This window comes from Dermacentor andersoni, chromosome 7 (genome assembly GCF_023375885.2).
Source record: "Dermacentor andersoni chromosome 7, qqDerAnde1_hic_scaffold, whole genome shotgun sequence".
In the NCBI taxonomy this organism is placed as follows: Eukaryota; Metazoa; Arthropoda; class Arachnida; order Ixodida; family Ixodidae; genus Dermacentor; species Dermacentor andersoni.
Genome location: NC_092820.1, coordinates 137,047,300 through 137,066,961, shown reverse-complemented (window position 1 = coordinate 137,066,961; position 19,662 = coordinate 137,047,300). Strand labels below are relative to the sequence as shown.

Sequence of the window (19,662 nt, the reverse complement as noted above, 5' to 3'; positions counted from 1 at the left end):
TGATTAAATTGACCGTCGGGTAGACATCTTCACATTCTAATAAAACATGGTCCATCGTTTCCCTATCTTTACCGCAGCAAGCACATGCTTCTTCCTTCTTGTTGTACCTCGCTTATAAAGGCGTGTTCTAAGGCACCCTGTTCGCGCTTCAAAAAGCATTGAGCTTCCCTTTGAGTTATCATAAATCGTTTCTTTCCTCATTTCGTTCTTTTTATCTTAAGCAGTTACTCATAGCAGCTTTCTTCTTCATTACCGCCACTCATGGGATTATCTCAGCCTCTCTGACTTCCCGCTTGACGTTCTTTGTTGCCACGTTGTTCACCATACCAGTCGCATACTTGATGGTAAGCATCCTAGTTCTTTTTCTCCACTGTGCATCAATATTTTTCCTGTATAACTATCCGAACACTCTCCCAGCCCATTTACTTTCTGTCATATTCTTAAGTCGTTCTAGTTAGGACGAGAAAGTGAATGTCAGCACCACCTGTCGACACGACGGGTCGCTGAGATTCATTCACACCACGGTGATTTCCGAGCGAAATGTAACCTTACGCTCACTGTGTCTGTTCGGGTTCATGAATGCGGATGTTAAAACATCACGGGATAGTTGTCGGTTAGTCAGTTTATGCCTTCTAACGCCGGCTATTACCCTTTCAAATGAGTTTGATTTTGCTAATCAAAACTTCAGAGAGTAATCGGAGAGTAATCAGACTAATCAGAGAGTAATCAAAATTTGATCGTACTAACCGTGACTTTGGAAAAATTGTCAAGGCTACTGCACGTGCGGTTGAATCAGCTACTCGTGTACATTGGAGTTCATATGGCAATCGTCCAAATCTTGATTTCGAATATTGTTTTTCCTACAGAATTTCCCATCTAAATTTCATGATTTCGTATCTTTTTGCGCACAACGTCGTCGCTTGAATTCTTCTTCCGTATTATTTTGGGAGGATAAGCACCGATTTCGGAGATTCCTATACATTTTCAAGAGAGCATGTGTCTCAAAGCCCGTCTTATCAATGTGGTAAGTTCACCTATGTTATAAAAGTCTACATTAGTAGTGTAGGGTGGAATGGCCGATATGTAACAATAGTCGTTGCAACGTTAAAAAAAAAGTAAACGAAGATAACTTCCGCTCTTAGGGAATCTGGTTCTCTGGCGTCGTCATTCCTGCTAGGACCTATTTATGTTGTGCCGCCCTTTTCCATACTCAAGAACGACCCCTCTTGCACTGCGTCATCCACCCTTTTATTGATGGTTGACTTCCAGCATTTGCGTTACCCGCTGACTTCGTCTCTAGATGAATTTGGCGCTTGTCCTGTGTCGTTCTCCCTCTCGTGGTCGTCTTAGTTGGCGCCGTTCCTTCCTCATTAAAGTACGCGCCATCTAGCCCAAATGAATGTTGTTCTGAACGTTACCCACGGCACCCAGATCAATGCCTCTCACGTCAATGCGAGGTTACGTTTACCAACCTCCGACGCAGAGTTCCATCACAAAAATTCTTTTTTTCCATTGTCGATCTGGACTTTCTACTTCTAACCTTTGCTTTTTGTAATAAAGAAGAAACCGTTGATTGTTTCCTTTTTTTATGCCGCCGTTTCACTTATTTGCGCAGACGTTTCCTTGAACGTTCGTCTTCCGTTCTTCATGGCTATTACAGTTGTTATTATCACAAAAGTTGCGCAGTTTGCCTGCATCCATAGTGCAATTTGCAGTTAACTCCATAAGTTTATAGAAGCATCATCAAGCCGGTTACAGTGCTAGAGGTTCTATTTCTCTGTTTTAACGTTCGCTATATTTTCTAATAAAATTGGTTTTTCTTTGCGTCTTTCAAAGTATTGTTACTCATGAACAGTAATTAAATTTCTCCTTTGCGTGGCCAATTCCTATCGTGGCTATGTGCCCTGTTGAAAAGGACTCAACATAAACATGTAACCATGTTTTGAGGACCCAACAACGTTTTTGGACTGATCGTTTCAGAACGCTCCGGTAGCCTTTCAATGCTCGCTTATAGCAGTAGTACTAGGCTTTACTAAGATGCTAAATCAGCCAATATGTTTTCCAAATAGGGCTTCGATTCTTTCTTACGTGACTCTATACCGTTGCTAGGTGGTAGGTTGAGTCGGGCAGCTGCTCCGCCTGAACGTCTCTGTATGTGCCTGTGACGTCTCACCAAACGTCCATAGCAAAGCGACGTCTCTCAGGGAATATTTGGAACGATCAGTAGAAGATGAGTCGATCAGGCTACCCGGCTGTCGGCCGAATCACTCAGCACACGGTTTCGGTCGATTTCAGAGAGGCCCATTTATTTTGGGTTTGTACGGTAGGAAATGTCGGGGCTACGAGCAGTCCAGAGTTGTATGCACGCTTCTTTCGCTTCTCGTAACGCGCGGAGGAGAGTGTTCAGGGTCCGGGGCTGATTGTAGGCGGGGTTAGCACAGCGGTGGCCGACTTGCAGCCATCGCAGCTGTACTTCCGGCGGCCGCTGACTTCGGCGATGGCGTTCGGGCCGCAGGCGCCATGTTGCTTGGTGATCTTGAGACCTGCGTGCAACGGAAGTGCCAGTGACACGAGCGCGTTAAAAGCCGATGAGCAACCAGTGACGAATATTTTTTTTTTTAAACGCCAACAGCAGTGACGTAACACATGGCGCAGGGAACGGAGGAGTCAGTTTTTTCAGTAGCAGATGCTCGCTCCGGCTTTGAGCTACGGCAAATTCGTCGCTAAACTTGAGATACACGTGATCAGCTTGTGACCTCACTGGGCGCATCGGTGGGGTAGAACTCTGGGGTATGCATGCGCTCCCCTCAAACCGCATGGCCATGTACAGAGTTTCGGCTGGACCCATCGGGGGCCCAACTCGTTGCACAAGACACCTAATTCTCAGACGCTGGCACTCAGTTCTCACGCTGGCTCACAAGTACGTAGACTGTCGAATTCGTCTATATTATGCACTGCAATTGAGTCCTCAAGGCTGTCAAGACACACACTCTTATTTCGTGCTTTCGAATCCGCAAGTGCATTTTTTATGACGCAATACTCACATCAAATAATATCGTATTTACTTAAAGAGAACGATGTATTTCTTTTTTTACTCCAGCACTCTGTGCCAGATCTCCGCAGTGTTTAACAGCGACAAAGAAAGAGGGAGAGAGAATAAAGGAGAGAAAAGCTAGACTAACACGTCACATCGTGCGTGTAGTAGCAAGGACACTCGTAGCAGTAGACGTCCTGGAAGACGTAGGCGCAGACTTCGCCGTCCTTGCAGGCGGGGGCCTGGGGCGAAAAAAAAAAAAAAAGAAAGGTGAGAACGGAGTTCAGAAGCGTGAGCAACGAGATCATCTCGAGGCAAGATTAAGTTTCAGGAATTATCGGCGTCCCGTGGGTGGTTCTAAACGATGGCTACCCGTAAGCTGGACGTTCTCGAAGCTTTTGCTGGACGTACCAATAAACTTGAGTCCCTTTTTAGGGATAAAAAGAAAGCGCTGCTACCTGAGGGAAGCAAAATAAGGCTGACGGAGATACACGCATGGGAATAACTCGCTGGTGTTTTTGTATAAGTCGGCACTGCAACCTATCTCTAATAAGTGACAGCGCTATCGTTTGACGATAGATACCTATCGTAACATAAATGCCAACAAGCCATCGCACATCGCCACCTACCTTGATGAAAATGGGAGAAATATGGGAATGGAGGAAAAGAAACATGGCAAGAAATCTGAGACCTCAGAGCAGCAATTTTATGCTATCGGCATTGAGACGTACGACGCAACCTGCGGAGAGAAAAAATGCCCCAGCCTGCGGTACTTCTCACGTACGGCAGTGGTGTCATACGCGAGCATATTTTGAGGTAGTACTCTAATGGCAATCACGCTCTCGAATGAGAGCTTCAGTCGGTTTGATATATATATATATATATATATACACACATTACCCATGCGACGTCTTTACGGAGCCGCTCTAAGAAAGCCATTGTTACAAACACTCTACTATAGTATAAGTAGGGGTCGGTGTATATTGAAGGCTTCAAGTATGAATCGAATATTTCGCACTATTTTTACCCGTATTTGAAAAGGAAACTTAAGATGGTTTGAACGCGAGCTCGTTGGTACGAATGCATCGAATAAAAACAGCGCCAGACACGGACGACCGGACAAGCTTGCTTGTTCCTCGCTTGTGGCGCTTGCGCAATACGGGGCATTGGCCCCAGAAGCCGGAGGTTAAAGGTCAAAGGTAATGGCGACAGAGAAAAACTTGAACGAGAAAGTTATTCAGGGTGAGGTATAACGTTTATGATAATTTATGATTGACCTGGGGGATACAGAAATAAAAGAAAATAAAAGATATGTTTGGGATGCTACTAGAATAATTTCGAACAAACTATCCGCGATGTCGTGAGCCATCCAATTATTGATTTCAGGGACTAACATGGCAGCCTTCCCAGAGGTAGCCGCAAATGGCCACGCAGACGTTCCTGTGGCTAAAGCCCAATGAAGAAGCCCCGAAGGAGAGGATATTTTGAGAAGTTAAAGAAATGCGCAATTTTCGGAATGAAAATTCAAATTTATTTCTCTGATTTCTAAATCTACCGCATGCGAGTGGAAATTGATCAATGTTTTCTGGCTCCTGGCAGGTAGGACACAGAGGGGGAATGGTGCCAGACCACAACTGTGTAGGTAAAGTTTTAATGGTGGGTGGCGGCAGCGTGATTTTGTTATGGAGATTTCTAATTTACGTGTGGCACACCATTCATTGTCCCATAAGAAGTACAAATGATTAAATTCCGGCGTTGGGATTCTCAGCTTCGTAGAATCATGGAAAAGGGAATTTTTTCTAAACCTATAACCACAGTGACATCGGCAGAAGTAGGCATAGCGGACATAACTGGTCCATCATGAGACATCCGCGCAACTGCGTCAGCCATTTCATTTAAGAATAACTATACCACGATGCCTGGAACCAATGCCAATCGAACTAGGCTTAAGTTTGGAGGGGTTAATGATTTAAATACATTGGCTACAGTAGTGCCTGAAGATGAAGTGAGTGATGGGCATGGTGACAGTGAATCAGTCGCCATACCCACTGTTGAATAATTTGGAGGAAGTTTTTGAAGATCTAAGGTAATGGCTGGTAGTTCAGCCAGAAATCTCGATGTGAAATCCGGAAAAGCGTAATGCATATGACCACGAAAATGCCCGCATCTGCTTTCTCCTCACTCATTGACGCATCAGTCGCGATCACATTATCTATTCCCAAGTGTGTTAAATGATCGTGTAACATGTCATTTAAATATTCAGTGGGCAGGAGTTTGGCCCCCATTCGATGGAAATATATAATACACTTCAATCATTATATTAGGCAGTGGCTTGTCCGGTCAAATGATCTAGCGTAGAATAACGTTTGATGGATCTAGCTGAGTTCGTAAAAACAAAACCTGAGGTCTATGTAAGCGGGACCAATGCTAATCGAAAGATACCCCTATTTCACTAATAAATATAAAATGTGATCGTCTCCAAGGAGATGAATAAATGTTTAAATACGTTGTTGTTTTTAGGATGCAGAATCTGTCGGGAAAAGTAGGCAGTCCTGCTTCTTGATATAAAACATTCTTTGTAAAAAACTTTTACTAAACCAATACAATTTTGTAGAACCTCCCGCTCCAGAAGAACCAGGGGGTTAAACTTCTATGCTGGCCCACCAGAGAATAGCACGCACCCAAATGGCAGCATTGATTGAATGCAAATGCAATAAATCATTATTATAGTTTTCCCGCGTAGCCCAGAGTGATGTCGGCCCAGTTTGCTTATCATGCTAACAGCGCATGCTGCCTTAGATTTAACTTAATCAATGTGATTTCGCCAGCTCACTTTTGCGTCGTACATTACACCTACGTATTTGAAAAAGTAACTTGCGGAATTATTTCCTGACGGCATTGGAGAGTGATCTTCACCGGCACATTCAATGTAAACACAATCGAGGAACCATTGTTCACATTAAGATGCGTTCGAATGTCCGAAAACCAAGCTTCAAGCTCGGACAGGACGAACTCTGTCCTGTTCCGCCGACCGCGCTGGTCCTGTCTTCTTCATTTCTCGTGCGTGTTTTTAGAGCTGTTTGCTTTGACAAAGAGGAACTATTTGTCATTTTCGATCGTTCAAAACTAACAAATTATTTCCCAACATCCGTCTGTTAAAGTCGGATTACTGTTCTTCTGCTAAACAATGAATCGCACGCAAATTGTCATAAGTGACACGAAGACAAAAGTTTTGGAAGCGACGCAGAAAGGACATGGGCAATGCAAGCTTTGCTTTCGGTTTTGACGTATAAGCCTAGATGAGAACTCGCGATTTTCGCTTGCAGTCTGTCATTCAATGTTTTTGCAAATGTAGTCACGTAGCAGTTGTATCGTTTGCGTTACAACCAGGGTTCTTTTCCTAGCAGCGCTCCCTTTTTTTCACGTGTCTACGGCACACAAGCCTTTCAGCAGCTTTTATTGCTCTGCAACTTCTGATCATTTTTTCGGCAAACCATTTATTTTCCGTTTATGCAACCTTGTCATACTGCAGCCATTTATTCTCAGGTAGCTTGCTTGCAACCAAGCTCTGAAGACGTTGAGCGGCTATTAATGCAGTTTTTTTATTGACATTTAGTGACCTTTTGTTCAAAAAATGATCCCGTGTTCCTAATAGCTGTCGCTTTTTGAACTAGTCTGTATAGGTGCGGCAAGTAATTATGCCGAAATAAATACTCTTGCTGTAAATTTACACGTATGCATCTGACTATTTGATATTAGCTTCGATATTGTATCTTCAAATCGTATTCGATTCACATTCGAAGTTGCACGCGCACCTATGTTATTACGGAATCGCAGCACCTACCTTTTTCGCCATTCTTTCAGCAGCTCACATTGCATCGTTTAGATGTCGTAACATTTTCGGTTCTCCTGCGAGTTTTACGGAAAGCTTAAAAGGAGGCGCCGAAATTGTGCATTATGCGCACTGGACTCTGAGGCACGCAGTAGCCCCTGGAACAATTTCGATCATCTGGGGTTGTTGACCTGTATCCAAAGCACGGTACACGAGGATCGGTTCGTTTTGCGTTAGCTATAACGTGGTCGCCGCACTCCGCAGCCAATCGCGCGACCTCGTGCGCTCAATACCAGAACGTCATCATGTAGCCGACACCGATGGCGAATCGCTGAAATGCGCCGGCACCACCGAGGCCGACGTAGCAGCTACGGCCGGCAAGCGTCGGCCCAATAATAAAGTAACAATAACAAAAAAAAAGAATGCTGCTGCATCTGAGTTGCAAAGAAAACGCTGCGCAAGGCCCGACGCACTCAGAATAGCAAATGAAATATGAGGGGCAATACGCACGTTTTTACCGCCGCATCTTGTTTCGTGGTTTTCGATGATGACACCTGGAAATGGAAATCCGTGGAAATAAAATTGTGCTATTTGCGCGACTGGTGTCAGGGGAAATGGTCACGGAAAACCGTGTTTCGGCCAGTTTCATTCGTTGTCTATAGCGTAATTATCTAGCCGCGTTCAACTTGTGCGTTAGATTTATACAGGCTCGATGTGCCTTCTAACTAATTAAACAAAAGAATGCACGAACTCTTAAGAGACACCTTCAGTGAACGAATGTAATCCGCCAATAAAAATTGCAGTGTCATAATTTATTTAGGTGCGCAATGCAATATGTAGTTTTTATCGGAAGGCCACTTCCCAGAACTCCAGTCTTATGAGAAAGCATTGCCACAATATAGAAGGTTTTTGTTTATTTTACGGTGGAAGACGTGGTGAGTGTTCAACGACGCTTGTCATGCGTGCTTTTTTTTTTTGCGGAAAACGGGACACAATGTTTCAATGAAATATATCATCAGTACTTTCTAAAAGATTGCAATCAGTGTCATTGTCCTGCTTTTCAAACAATTTCTCCGAGAGGCTTTATTGAATTAAGCCGACTCCCAAGCCACGACGCGTCAAAACATTATGCACGACTGGCGGATTTGATTCAGACAGGTCGTACGTTTACAGATTATCTTAAGTGTTCCTCGAGGGAATATTATTAAGCTCATTTTCCTTCTCAGAACAAGCAGTGTGGCATGCTGTGACTTTCTTTTCACGTCCTAATTTGTTCCCTAGAGGAAATTCTCGAAACTACGCTTAGGGACAAGCTCGTCGTACAAGGCTCTGACGCTCACACACATTTATTCACGTCTCGCTGTGTTTATAGAGCATTGATTATAACCAATGGGCCACATAGAGCACTTTTCCAAAGAGCATATTTTTTTTTATCAAACGTGCGCATGTTTTTCTGTGAAAAATACGTTGATTTAGGCTCCGTGCGCACAGAACAACCAGATGAGGAAAATTGTCCTTACAAGAAAAGTTGCAGCTTCGCCCAGAGTTCGAAGCACCGACGCGATCGATAGTTTACGGAACATAATACGCAATGCATTGTTTAATCGTGATAAAATTGAGGTTCATGGCAAGATGGATACCTGAAGTGATCAGATGAACAATGGGCCACAAGAGATGTCTCATGTTTGGAGATAAGGTTTAAATTCTTGACGACGACGGGCTTGTGTGAACGTCTGTGACTATTAGTGCAATAACTATTAGACCACACGCGTCAGTGAACTCACCGCTACTTTCCTTCTTTCCTTCCCTCCACTCTCTCCCTGTTATTGTTTTCCCCTTTCTAATTCCCCCAGTGGAGGGTAGCCAACCGGACGTTATTCGGCTTAACCTCCCTGCCTTCTGCTTTTCTCTTTCGTTCCTTCCTTCCTTTCCCACAAATATAGTTTTTTTCTCCCGATCCATTGAATTGTGGAACCAGCTTCCTATTAACATACGAAAATTGGCGCCTGATAATATTGTTAAGGCAGTCACTAGTCGATGCCCGTGACTCCTAGGACCGTGTATTATGTACTATGTTTATATGAATATATGTGTGTATTGAGACCGTATCTTTTTCATTTTTCTTTTTTATATCCCGTTCCCTATTGCTTAGCTGTGTGCCTTGTACCTTTGATTTTTTTACCTCCTTTTGCTGTGTGCGTGGTACCCTTAATTTTGTACCCCACTCCTGCTATAACCATCTTAGGGTGGCAGTATGTATAAAAATAAGGCGACCTTGGTTTGGTGAAGAGAAGCGCACTTACCGACACGTTCGCTCAAACCTGAGACATCCCTTGTTAGACCATTTGTGATGACAAATGCATAGTATTGAATTCTTACATTCGTAAGGTGATTTAGGGCAGTCCTTTTGTCGGCAGGTGTATCCTTCGAGACACTGAAATAAAGGGCAGGTTTTTGAGTTGTCTGAGAAGGCGTTTCTCGCGGAAAAATGATGTCGCGTGATAAAATGTGAGAAATATATGCGCTGTACCCTTTCAAGCTTCCTAGCAGTGTATACTATGTTTCCGAGACATAGACCCAGCCAATCATTATCAGGTGTTTTGTCCATGCCCCAAATATCAATAAAATGTTGAATAAACATTTATTGATTGGTTGATTGATTGAGTGAGTGAGTGACTGATTCATTTATTAAAATAGCTTCAGTTTATTAGTGGCTGCTCCGTAAAAGACAAACTCTGTGGGCGATAGTCAGAAAAAATTAATTAGGCCACCTCTCTATTTACCTTCGCAAATATATTGTGTGCTTAGAAAAAGTGACAGTGTTTGATCGGTACAATTTGCTTTAAAATGCATAGATTATGCGAACTAAGTTGCTCTTTCTTTCCTCCCCTCCTTCCTATCTTCCATTTCTGTGTTGCTGTCACCTCCCTTCTGAAGAGTAGGCAGGCGTTGTGCCCCTTCCGGTGGCAGTTGCCAGCCTGCTCCTCGCTTTCCCTTTCCTGTTAATAGTGCGTATGTTTTCAAACATGCGTGAGATTGTCAGCAAGCCATATATCCGTCCTGCTGGTAACATCTTCGGAGCGCTTTTACCACTGCGTAAATATTAACCTAAAATTCTTACAAAATGAATTTTGAGAGTTGGCAGACTCCCTATAGACTCAGTGTAGGCCACGTCGCTTCTTGAATCGTCTCCTTCAATTATAGTTTGTTTATACACCCTCTGTATACAAAATTCTTTTAAACAATTTTTGACGCGCCATGCAGCCTAGACTTCTGCATGGACCCTTTACATGAGCTGACCGACATTATTCGACACAAAGTGTGGAACTAGAAGTGCACAGGCCATTTATGATTGTAGTCTATCGGCACGTTTTGCAGAAAGAAGTTGGTAGAGACTTTTTAAAAACGCTTTAATTAAATCATTGACAGTGGAGGCCAGATGAAAGTGTTCGCTGGGTAAGAATTGTTAGAAGTGCTGCTTTCGTGCTGGTTTCCATTAGGCGTGCATCTACCGATTCACAACTTAAGATCCAATAAGTAATCTGACGTGAAAGGAGAGGATATTTAGCACTTGTTTGACAGGATTAAAAAAAAAGACATCGTCAAAACGTGTGCTGGGGTTGCTGCGAATCAACTACGGGGCTACGTAGCGGCCAAGCATAGCGCAAAGGAAAAGTCAAGTGTCAAATACTTACATGTGCTCGCTTTGTCCAAATTATACGAGGCGTATATTTGGTCTACCCAATTATTTAAATCGTTCGAGGCAGATAGCGTCATTTCATCTAAATTCAGACAATACATTCGATAAATAAATTCAATAAAGGCAATAAATTTATACTGATATTGAATTGATTGAGATTTATTTGATTGATTGAAGATTGATTGAATTTAAATTGAGACAATAAATTTCGCCTAAATAGAGGCAATAAATAACGAGGAGAAATTACGGAACAACGTCATTTTAGCAATTATAATATATTTAACTATTGTACGACTAGCGTTGCATTTAGAAAACTGAAGCCAGCCAGTGCAAGGATCATGTACATTTGCCAGAAGTCCTGAGACACACACCCGTTTCGAGATATCCGCGCAGAACACATGCGTCAAAATATGTTGGTATTTTAGATATTAGTTTCCCTTAAAATTCTTTTGTTTCCCATATTAGTCACACACTGTGAGACCGATCCACTTAGAGCGCCGATTTATTTCGTTGAACATTTCACAGGCTGTACAAATGTGATTTGGCAGAGCTGAATTCCGTTCATTGTGACCAACAAAGTAAACGATAACCGACGAAAAGCAAGCAAATAAATAAATAAATAAATAAATAAATAAATAAATAAATAAATAAATAAATAAATAATAAGCGATCGTACTGTGTAACTACATTTCTCTCGGTCCATCGATTATACCACTGTTAACCACAATATTCAGGGACGGATATCTCAAAACTGGTGCTGTTTGCATTTTTTAAACGACGCGGCTTGAAGAACTATCCAAAGCATGTTCAGCATATCGCATCTCTAAAGATATCGCAGCCGGCGTAAGGTGGCCATGTAGCCAAACACTGACCAGAATTGAAATGGGATCGCTTTGGTTTCATTATTACGTGACGTTCCGTAAAACCTGAAATTGTTGTAATAATCATGGTAGTTAGCTAGATAACATGTTCATGTGTTTTGCATACACTGCGCGCCTCTTCAAGCTCTCGAGCTGTCGAAATGGATTACGCCACCTGGCGCAGGCATTCATCGAAATTAGTAGAGCGAGAATGCAATGTCTCGTAGACTTCTGCATACGAGCATGGTAATTCCTGTGGCTCGCAGCTTCCTGCGTGGTCATCTTTCGTAACAGTTGCGGCATGCCATCCAATTGAACTGAACGTACCACCTGTCAGCAACTTGTATGGTAGGCGCAGGTTAGCCTATATTGCAACGAAAATATGGAATAATCTTCCCAAGAGGATAAACGAGAGTCCAAGATTTTCTCATGTTCTTAAGCAATTTATAATTCCTTATGGATTTGTTTCCGTAGTGTCATAGTAACGGATTTCGCTACTGTTGGTTTTTCTCCTGTGCTATAGCACATTTATTTATATCATGCTAACAAAAATGTTAGCGGAATCTGTACTTACAAATCACATTACCTGTTAACCTGAGTTGCTGTTGTGTTTTGTATTCATTTGCATGGGCCCAGAACTAGCAGTATTGCTAAGGGCTCAGGTGATTTTCAGCAACTTTTGTAGTCATAAATAGAAATAGACTGAAATTGAACTTAAAGTAGTCCATAGAAGCCTTGAATACCTACCGAACACGTCTTGCCGGTGACAGAGATGCCTGCAGAGAAAGATTACGTCAAGAAGCAAACTTTAACATGTTATCTTGTGGCATTTGAAAGGGCATACGCAATACAAATGCAGGATTTGATGAGCGCTAGTACCAAAGTGATTTTTTTGCAAGTGATATTACACCTCATAATACAGTTTTTGCTTTTCTGACCTTAGAACAATGTGTTAGTTGAATAGCTGTACACTTTAGAGTACTCGCATTATTCTACTAGTGAAAATATCGTCTTCTCTTCACGAACTAGGAAGTAACGCCTAAAAATGAGGAAGCGTCTCAGTATGTTTATTTACGCAGCGTATACAGTTCATAAATGAAGGGACTGAGCGAATAAAGTATTTTCAAAATGCACTATCGATTAAATTGAAGTAAAGCAACAAGTTGGTGATATCGAGAACACACAATTTGCACTAGAAGCGATATTTTTAGGCTATAAAAGTGTACGTTTTAAGCGCCTAGAACGGACACTTAAAGCCTAGTTTTACACAGAATATATAGGGGTCGAAATAGGCACTATAAACTATTCGTAAACCCCGACATGTATATGTATTGAATGCACGTAGCCCATTTTTATGGTAAGAAAATTTACGTAGCGTTCGCTTGTGAGGTCCTAAGGGCAGCCACCATAATGTGAAGGCCATCGCTTCTAAGAGCTTTGAAGGGCAAATGACAGTCCGCTGTCAATCCACATATTACTGGCAAAACACTTATTGCATTTATTATAGCCCGATGAACAGATATTGCAAATTTATTAGTAAAGCTTTTCTCTTTACAATGGCACATCGAGTAGAGCAATCCAGAAAAACACAAAATACGGGAGGAAAGCTGCTAAACGGTTAACGAAACTAAACTAAATTAAAATCCCCAAATGTTCCATCAAGAACAGAAGTGTTGATTAGTGTGCGCTTACAAGTATTTGTAAAAGTTGTAGAATAGTAACTCGTAATTATTATCTCCAGGTCTTGGAATTCTAGATTGTGCCTCATCTCACCCAAAACAAGCATCAGGTTCAAAGCGAAAGGTCGAGATCGACAGAGGTGAATGTATGAATTTTTGTATTTCAGTGCGTTTAACGGCTTCACGCTCACGCATTCTCTAGCGTTCACCAGCGAGAACCTGTTTCCACAGTTGGCGCCACGCTTACGCTACGATGTTGTGGAAAACTTATGGTGTGGCGGCTGTGTCAAGTACGAATCACGATTCGTGGACTGTTCGCGGAAACATTTCCTAAAACGCTTTTAGTATATCGCTATAGCCTTATTTTTTCGCAAAATGTTTTCTCTGTTGGAGCACAGGAGTATCTATTTTATTACAAGCCAATATTTAGGTAAAACTAGCTGATCCTCCACAGCTGGTGCGGAGGGGGGGATGGAGTGGGGAAAAGATTATTACTCGTATATTGCACAGTTTGGTTGTGCCGCGGAGACGCCGACAATAGGGACCGCGTAGCTACATTGAAGAGTGCTTCCAGCGGACTTTGCATGCACGCGCCCGACACACCCACAGCGCCCTCTACAGCCTACAGCATTTCCAGGCTAATGTCTATAGTGTACACGTTTCTCAAATAGTGGCGCGTTTCTGTCTACAATCACCGCCTACAGTGTGACATGGAATTTCGTGTACTGTGGCCGAGAAGGAGGCTTTCGGTGATCTTTTTCTCTGGAATTATTAACCAGTGTTGGGCAGATGGCTACTGGCACTAAAAGCTCAATTATTGTTGACAGCACAAGCACTTCCTTGCAGGCACTTTGCCAGGGGCATTGCCCGCACCACAGCGTCCGAAAAAACTGCTAGTTATTGTGGAAATAATTAACCGAATGTGCTTTCGAAACAATAACAGTGCCCCCCCTCCCAAAGAAAAAAAACAAACATTTTCAGCTGTCAGAAACAAGAACAGGCATACATAGTAACAATGGAATTAAATAGGCATTTGTAGTCACTCCTAAGTAAGTCAGTCTGAAACCACATTTTGACATAGATCGTTGCTCATACAACAAAAGGGGTACACGCAGGCCCTGACCCGCGAGAACGATAGCCAGTTGCCGGTAATAAGGTATCTGCTCATGACTGGGTTACGTTCGAGCTGCAATTAAACATATTTACTCTGAATATGACAACAACATCAGCCAGTACCACTTTCAGTTGATCCGACTTGGGCAATATATTTGATAACATATTATTCTAGGCGTTGGTATCGCGGTGAAAACATTGGTTGCTTTGCGGAAATGTGTACTTAGAGAATTGAAAAAAAGAGCCGTTTGTATATAAAAACCTAAATACCACTTGGTTCGATAAGCAAGACAGCGCGCATATGTTCTCAAAATTACACTCCGAAAATGTTCACTTTTACGATGTTCTTATTGTTACTTGAGAAAATCATGTGCTCACCGTCCATAGTTCGAGTAACTTCCGTCACATTGCAAAAAAAAAAGAAAAAGAAGGGAAGCATCTGGACTACGTATCGCACGTTTCAGTATACGTGTCATTTGCATTTCCTTCATTTAATAAAAACCTTAGGTTTGAACTACCGGAAACACGGATGTCTCTCGCCGCTGCTCGAACTGTGGGCATTCAACGAGGATGTCCGCAACAGAATCTTCAGAGGCGCCCCCAATGATCTCACGATATTTGAAATAGTTAAAATATTTCGAAGATAGACACTATAATGGATGTTGACACTCACAGTGGCCCTGCGACTTGCAACTTGATCCGGAGGTGTAGTTGTAATGCGTGACGCACATCTTTCCGTCGGTGCAGTCGCCGTTCTAAAACGTTTAACGCAAAAGCAGTTCAGGTTAACACCACTGGCAAACAGCAAACAACGTGCAGCGTCACGTTTTTTATTGTTTTGTTGTGTTTATACTGTCTTTTATTGTATTATTGGGCGCCTCGAGCTCCAGAAGGGGGCTAACCTTGTCTATGCTTTCTAGGATATCAAATAAAATTAAATTGAATATGCACGAATAATAGGACTCACAGTGGTGCAGGTCACGTTGGTGCAGGTTGCGCGTCCGCTATAAACCAAGGCTGTGAAAAACAAACATGAATTAAACTCGGGATTTCTGGCCGAACATAAGCGAATAAAAACAGCAGGCTTCAAGTATGCGAAAATGCGTCAAACGCAGGAGCTAAACTATGAGCGATCCAAATGACTTGCTGTATCAGTATTTGTCGGAGTAGGCGCTACCAAGTTTCTTCATAAGCTATGCACCAACTACTCCTACAGCGGATGAATCAGTAAGCAAATGCTACGCTACTATACTGCTGCTGCTGCTGTTGCTTCTGCGGCTGCTCATTAAAGGGACACTAAAGGCAAATACTAAGTCGATGTAAACTGTCAAAATACCATTGCAGAAACCTCGCAACGCTTGTTTCGTGCCTAGAAAAGACTTAGTTTACGAGACAATTGCATCTGAAGGGTCCGAATACGTTTTTCGAAATTCAAATCTCCCGCCACCCAACCGTTGCATACGCCATCTCTTTGCTGCCGTCGGTGAGCAAAGCTGCGCCCGACAAACGGCGGTATCGAGTCAAGACAGAGCGGTGGATTCGCCGCTGTAGCTGCTTTTTGTTCAAGTGGCGTAGACCGTTCGGGCATCCCCGACATCACATGGAAGTTGAATTCTCTGCTGCTTGTAGTTTGTGCGAGTTTCGCGAGCCAGCACAACCAGCGCAGCACTAGGCGATCAGGAAAGTACTGAAACGCGAAAACGTGGGCGGCACGGAGTCGAGCGAAAACGAAACCTTTCGACCACCCGCATCGTTGTCAACGGTAATTTCATTCAGTTCTTTTTTCTAAAAATGACATAGAAATGGGTAAGTAGCATTTCATTCCATCTTGCAATACAATACGAGGATGTTTTTGCAACGACTTGTTGAGTACTAGTGACAGAATTTAACTGAGGAGTGCTTTCGTCATCAGGCAAGTGCTTGAATGCCCCGGGAGAGTCTCTAATCATGTCCCGCATTTACCTCGATTTCTCAATTATTAAAGCTCTGTTCGCTATAATATTGACGCCTTAGAGATTCTCGAGCACTAATTTATCACTTTAGCTTGACTTAGTATTTGCCTTTAGTGTTCCTTCAACTGTGGCAATATTCGAAGTATAACTACCGTCATAAAACTGCAGCTAAAGGAAGATACTAAGTAGATAAATCTATTATATCAAGAAGCAGTAATACTAACCCGAAACAATGACTAACAACAGAAAACGGGAGAAATGTTCTCAGAACATAACTGCAACGCCACTGAGACTAAATCCGAACAAAAGAAGTAATTTTTTTTTATTCCTTGAAGTTTCTTCAAGCGTGTCCGATGGCACGTCTTCGTTGCCCTACAGGGTGTTTCAAGTAACTTCAGCCAAAGTTTAAAAATATGCATATGCTACGTAGCTGGACAGGATCAAGGTAATGTTGTTTGCTGTCGCTTAGAGATACTCGAACTATTTTTCCCATTCCGCCTAATTAGATGGTTAGTCTTAATTTATAATTCTACTTCTAAAATATTATAGTTACATGGAAAGTGTCAATGCGTAAACTGTAGAGCGACACGAGAAACTCCCGATACAGCTTTATTTTGCTCAATACGTGCTCCATAAAGGTGTTCTTCCGTGCGTGAAAGAAGCCCGCGAATACACGCGAAGTTCCTCGAGGGGCGAGTCGCGCGGCAATCTTGCGGGTATTCGCGGGCTTCTTTCCCGCTCGGAAAAACACATTTATGTAGCGCGTATTGAGGAACGGAAATATGTATGGGGAGTTTCCCATGTTGCTCTACAGTTTTCTCATTCACACTTTTCATCTAACTACCATATTATAAATGTTGATTAATTAAGACTAATTAACTAATTTGGCGCGATGTAAAAAAAGTAATCTGAGTATTTTCAAGCGGCGGCAAACAACATTACCTTGGTTCTGTCCAGCTACGTGGCATTTGCACATTATTAAAGTTTGGCTGAAGTTACGTGAAACACCCTGTATAGCAATGAAGACCTGCCGTTGGAGACGCTTGAAGAAACTTCGAGGAATAAAAAAAAACAAAAACAAATCTGTCCCCATTTTGTTTACAAACTCGGAATGCAACGTGACTTGCGTCGGGATATTCATTGATTCAAAGTTGTACGCCCCATGAAATGAAATCGCCGTTGTTAACTTATCAGTATTCGGAACTCGTGTTCACAGGGAGCGCTGAGAAGAGGCTTAACAAACAATAAAGGGATAAGCAAAATGTTCGCCCAAAACAGAACTGTATCACGAATTCTAGGTACACCGTAAAACGCAAAGAAAGGCAAACACCTGACTCACCTATGAGAGCTGCTACGACAGCAGGATGCATGGCGACCGTCTCGGAATGCAGACTGCCGAGCTATATACTCAAAGTTATGGCACCGCGAAATGTATACCACCACTGAGCTTTCAGTGGCACGGCGCCGAGGTTTCGCTTTCCCGAAACAGACGCCTTTCGTTGTTCACAGCATTGTGGTAGAGCCTCACCGTAAGGAAATACCACAAGGACATAGCACGCACAACTTGTCCCGATATTTGCGTACAGCGTAGGTAACGCACGGCGGGAGGGTAGGAACAGCTCGCACTCTACGCGAGAGAATGTAGTCCCAAGTCGCCACACGAAGGGCAGCGGTGCAGCGCATCATTGTTGAGGGCGCACGCCCGTTCATTCATGGGAAGTCGGACCGACGTTTTGCTGTTCTCGTTCTTGAGGCGGAAGCGAAGCCTCAAAAACTCACGAAGCAGGGCGGAGTAACACCACATCGTCCGGAACCTTCTTCCAGGCACTCTCGACTGGTTTTTCTACAGCTCCGTCAACAAACGTGTGCCTCTGTCACACTGCAAGGAAGTTACGCTAACAAGGAGCTTTAGAAAGCTTACTCACCTGACTGGGAGACGCGTGTTGAATATCTTTTTTTTTTTGTTGTGCGGGATTTTCCTCCGCTGACCTAACCGGTTTGCACGTGACAAGCGTTGCGACTGAAGCTCGGTTAAATGCGTGTCCTTGACGTTTGGATTCTCTCTTGCTTTCTTTATTTTCTGTATTTTTTTAAAACAAAACGACGTGACAGGACTCAGCAGCAATGAATTACGAGATGGGATCTGGTGAGCGCGTACTTACGATACGACAAAAGTGCGGAGCCGGTCTAAGTTGTAGCTTGAATATAAGGGTGGCCATGTTATTGGTAGGCGAGATATAAGCAGGAAGCACTTATTTTCTCGCCATCAAGCTCAGTCTATCTCTACGGCACTTTGGTAACCACGACGCCCGAAGAAGCGACAACGGAGATTGTGTCTAAAGGATGACGTGACTAGAATGAAATGCAGCCGGTACGCCTCCTCGGCAGTGAAAACACAGCAGTTTTTATTTCTGCCGTTTATACAAACAGAGTCGACGAAACCGACCAAGCCAGTGCTTTACAACGGCCAACGATTTCGCCACCAAGTATCATTTTGCACAGAATCGAGCTACACTGTTGGCTTGAAAGTTGCTAACAGGGGTGCTATTGTGCGGGCAGTAAAATTCCACCATGTTGGTGTTTCGATCGAATCAGCGAAGGCGTAGCACCAGTGTGAGCCAATCAGAAAGGAGCAGATGGCGAATTCGAGAAATTGGCTGAATCTGAGAATGTCTAGTATACCAGCCGGGGATTGAAAACTCGAACAAAGTGACCGTACCGTGGGCGGATACTTTGTGGATTATGGTTATTTGTTTACTTAACCGCGTATTTTAGCGTGATAGCTTTAAGGTCCGTGTCGCAGAAAATTTGATGTTGGCGTCCACCGTCCACCACGTTGTCCGTGAGAAAAGATCATACCGAACCACGACCAGACACGCCCTTTGCGTGACGCAGAGGCGTTACTAAAATAATTTAATTTCTCAAAGTAAAATGCTTCAGACAATTCGTAACGTACGACTTAAACACGACGTACAGACAAGATAGCGTCGGATTGTATTTTGAATATACGAGACAGACAAAGAACTTTATTTAGGTCCTGAGGTACGCTACCGCTCAAGGCGGTAGAGTAGCGTACCGATCCCACACCGGGACGGGTATCTATAGGCCGAGCCTCACCGCCGCGTCGCGGGCCCACTGGACGGCCCGGATTTGATGTAGAAGGTCTGAGCTCCTGAGCGTGGAGCTACATTCCTCTTGGGTCGTGCGTTGAGGACCCTGTAATGAGGGGTGCTGCCAGAGGAGATGGTTTAATGTACAAGCGGTGGCACAATCTGGGGATGCTGGATCAAGGCTTTCGATGAAATGACTGGGGGAATAAAGACTAGCGCATGACCTGGTATCAAGCATGCGGAGGGTGGATGACTGTGCTCTGGAGAGCTTCTCGTGAGGAAGGGGGAAGACCCTCCTGCCCAACTAATAATATTTGATGATTTCATTAAAAGTGAGAAGAACGTCCCGAAAGACCGCTAGATTGGAGCCCGAACATCCCCC

The 19,662-nt window shown here is 43.3% G+C and overlaps 1 protein-coding gene across 1 annotated transcript; it reads right to left on the bottom strand.

The window, feature by feature from the left end:
• Positions 1 to 2,185: 2,185 nt before the first annotated feature.
• LOC126534612 (uncharacterized) lies at positions 2,186 to 18,570 on the bottom strand. Its single transcript, XM_050181884.3, has 8 exons — positions 17,510 to 18,570; positions 15,186 to 15,235; positions 14,892 to 14,973; positions 12,174 to 12,202; positions 9,246 to 9,300; positions 7,377 to 7,420; positions 3,183 to 3,276; positions 2,186 to 2,543 (listed from the first exon to the last, which is right to left on the bottom strand). The coding sequence occupies exons 1-8, from the start codon at positions 17,538 to 17,540 to the stop codon at positions 2,404 to 2,406; spliced, it is 525 nt and encodes a 174-aa protein (XP_050037841.1). The 5' UTR covers positions 17,541 to 18,570; the 3' UTR covers positions 2,186 to 2,403.
• Between the last annotated feature and the right edge of the window lie 1,092 nt (positions 18,571 to 19,662).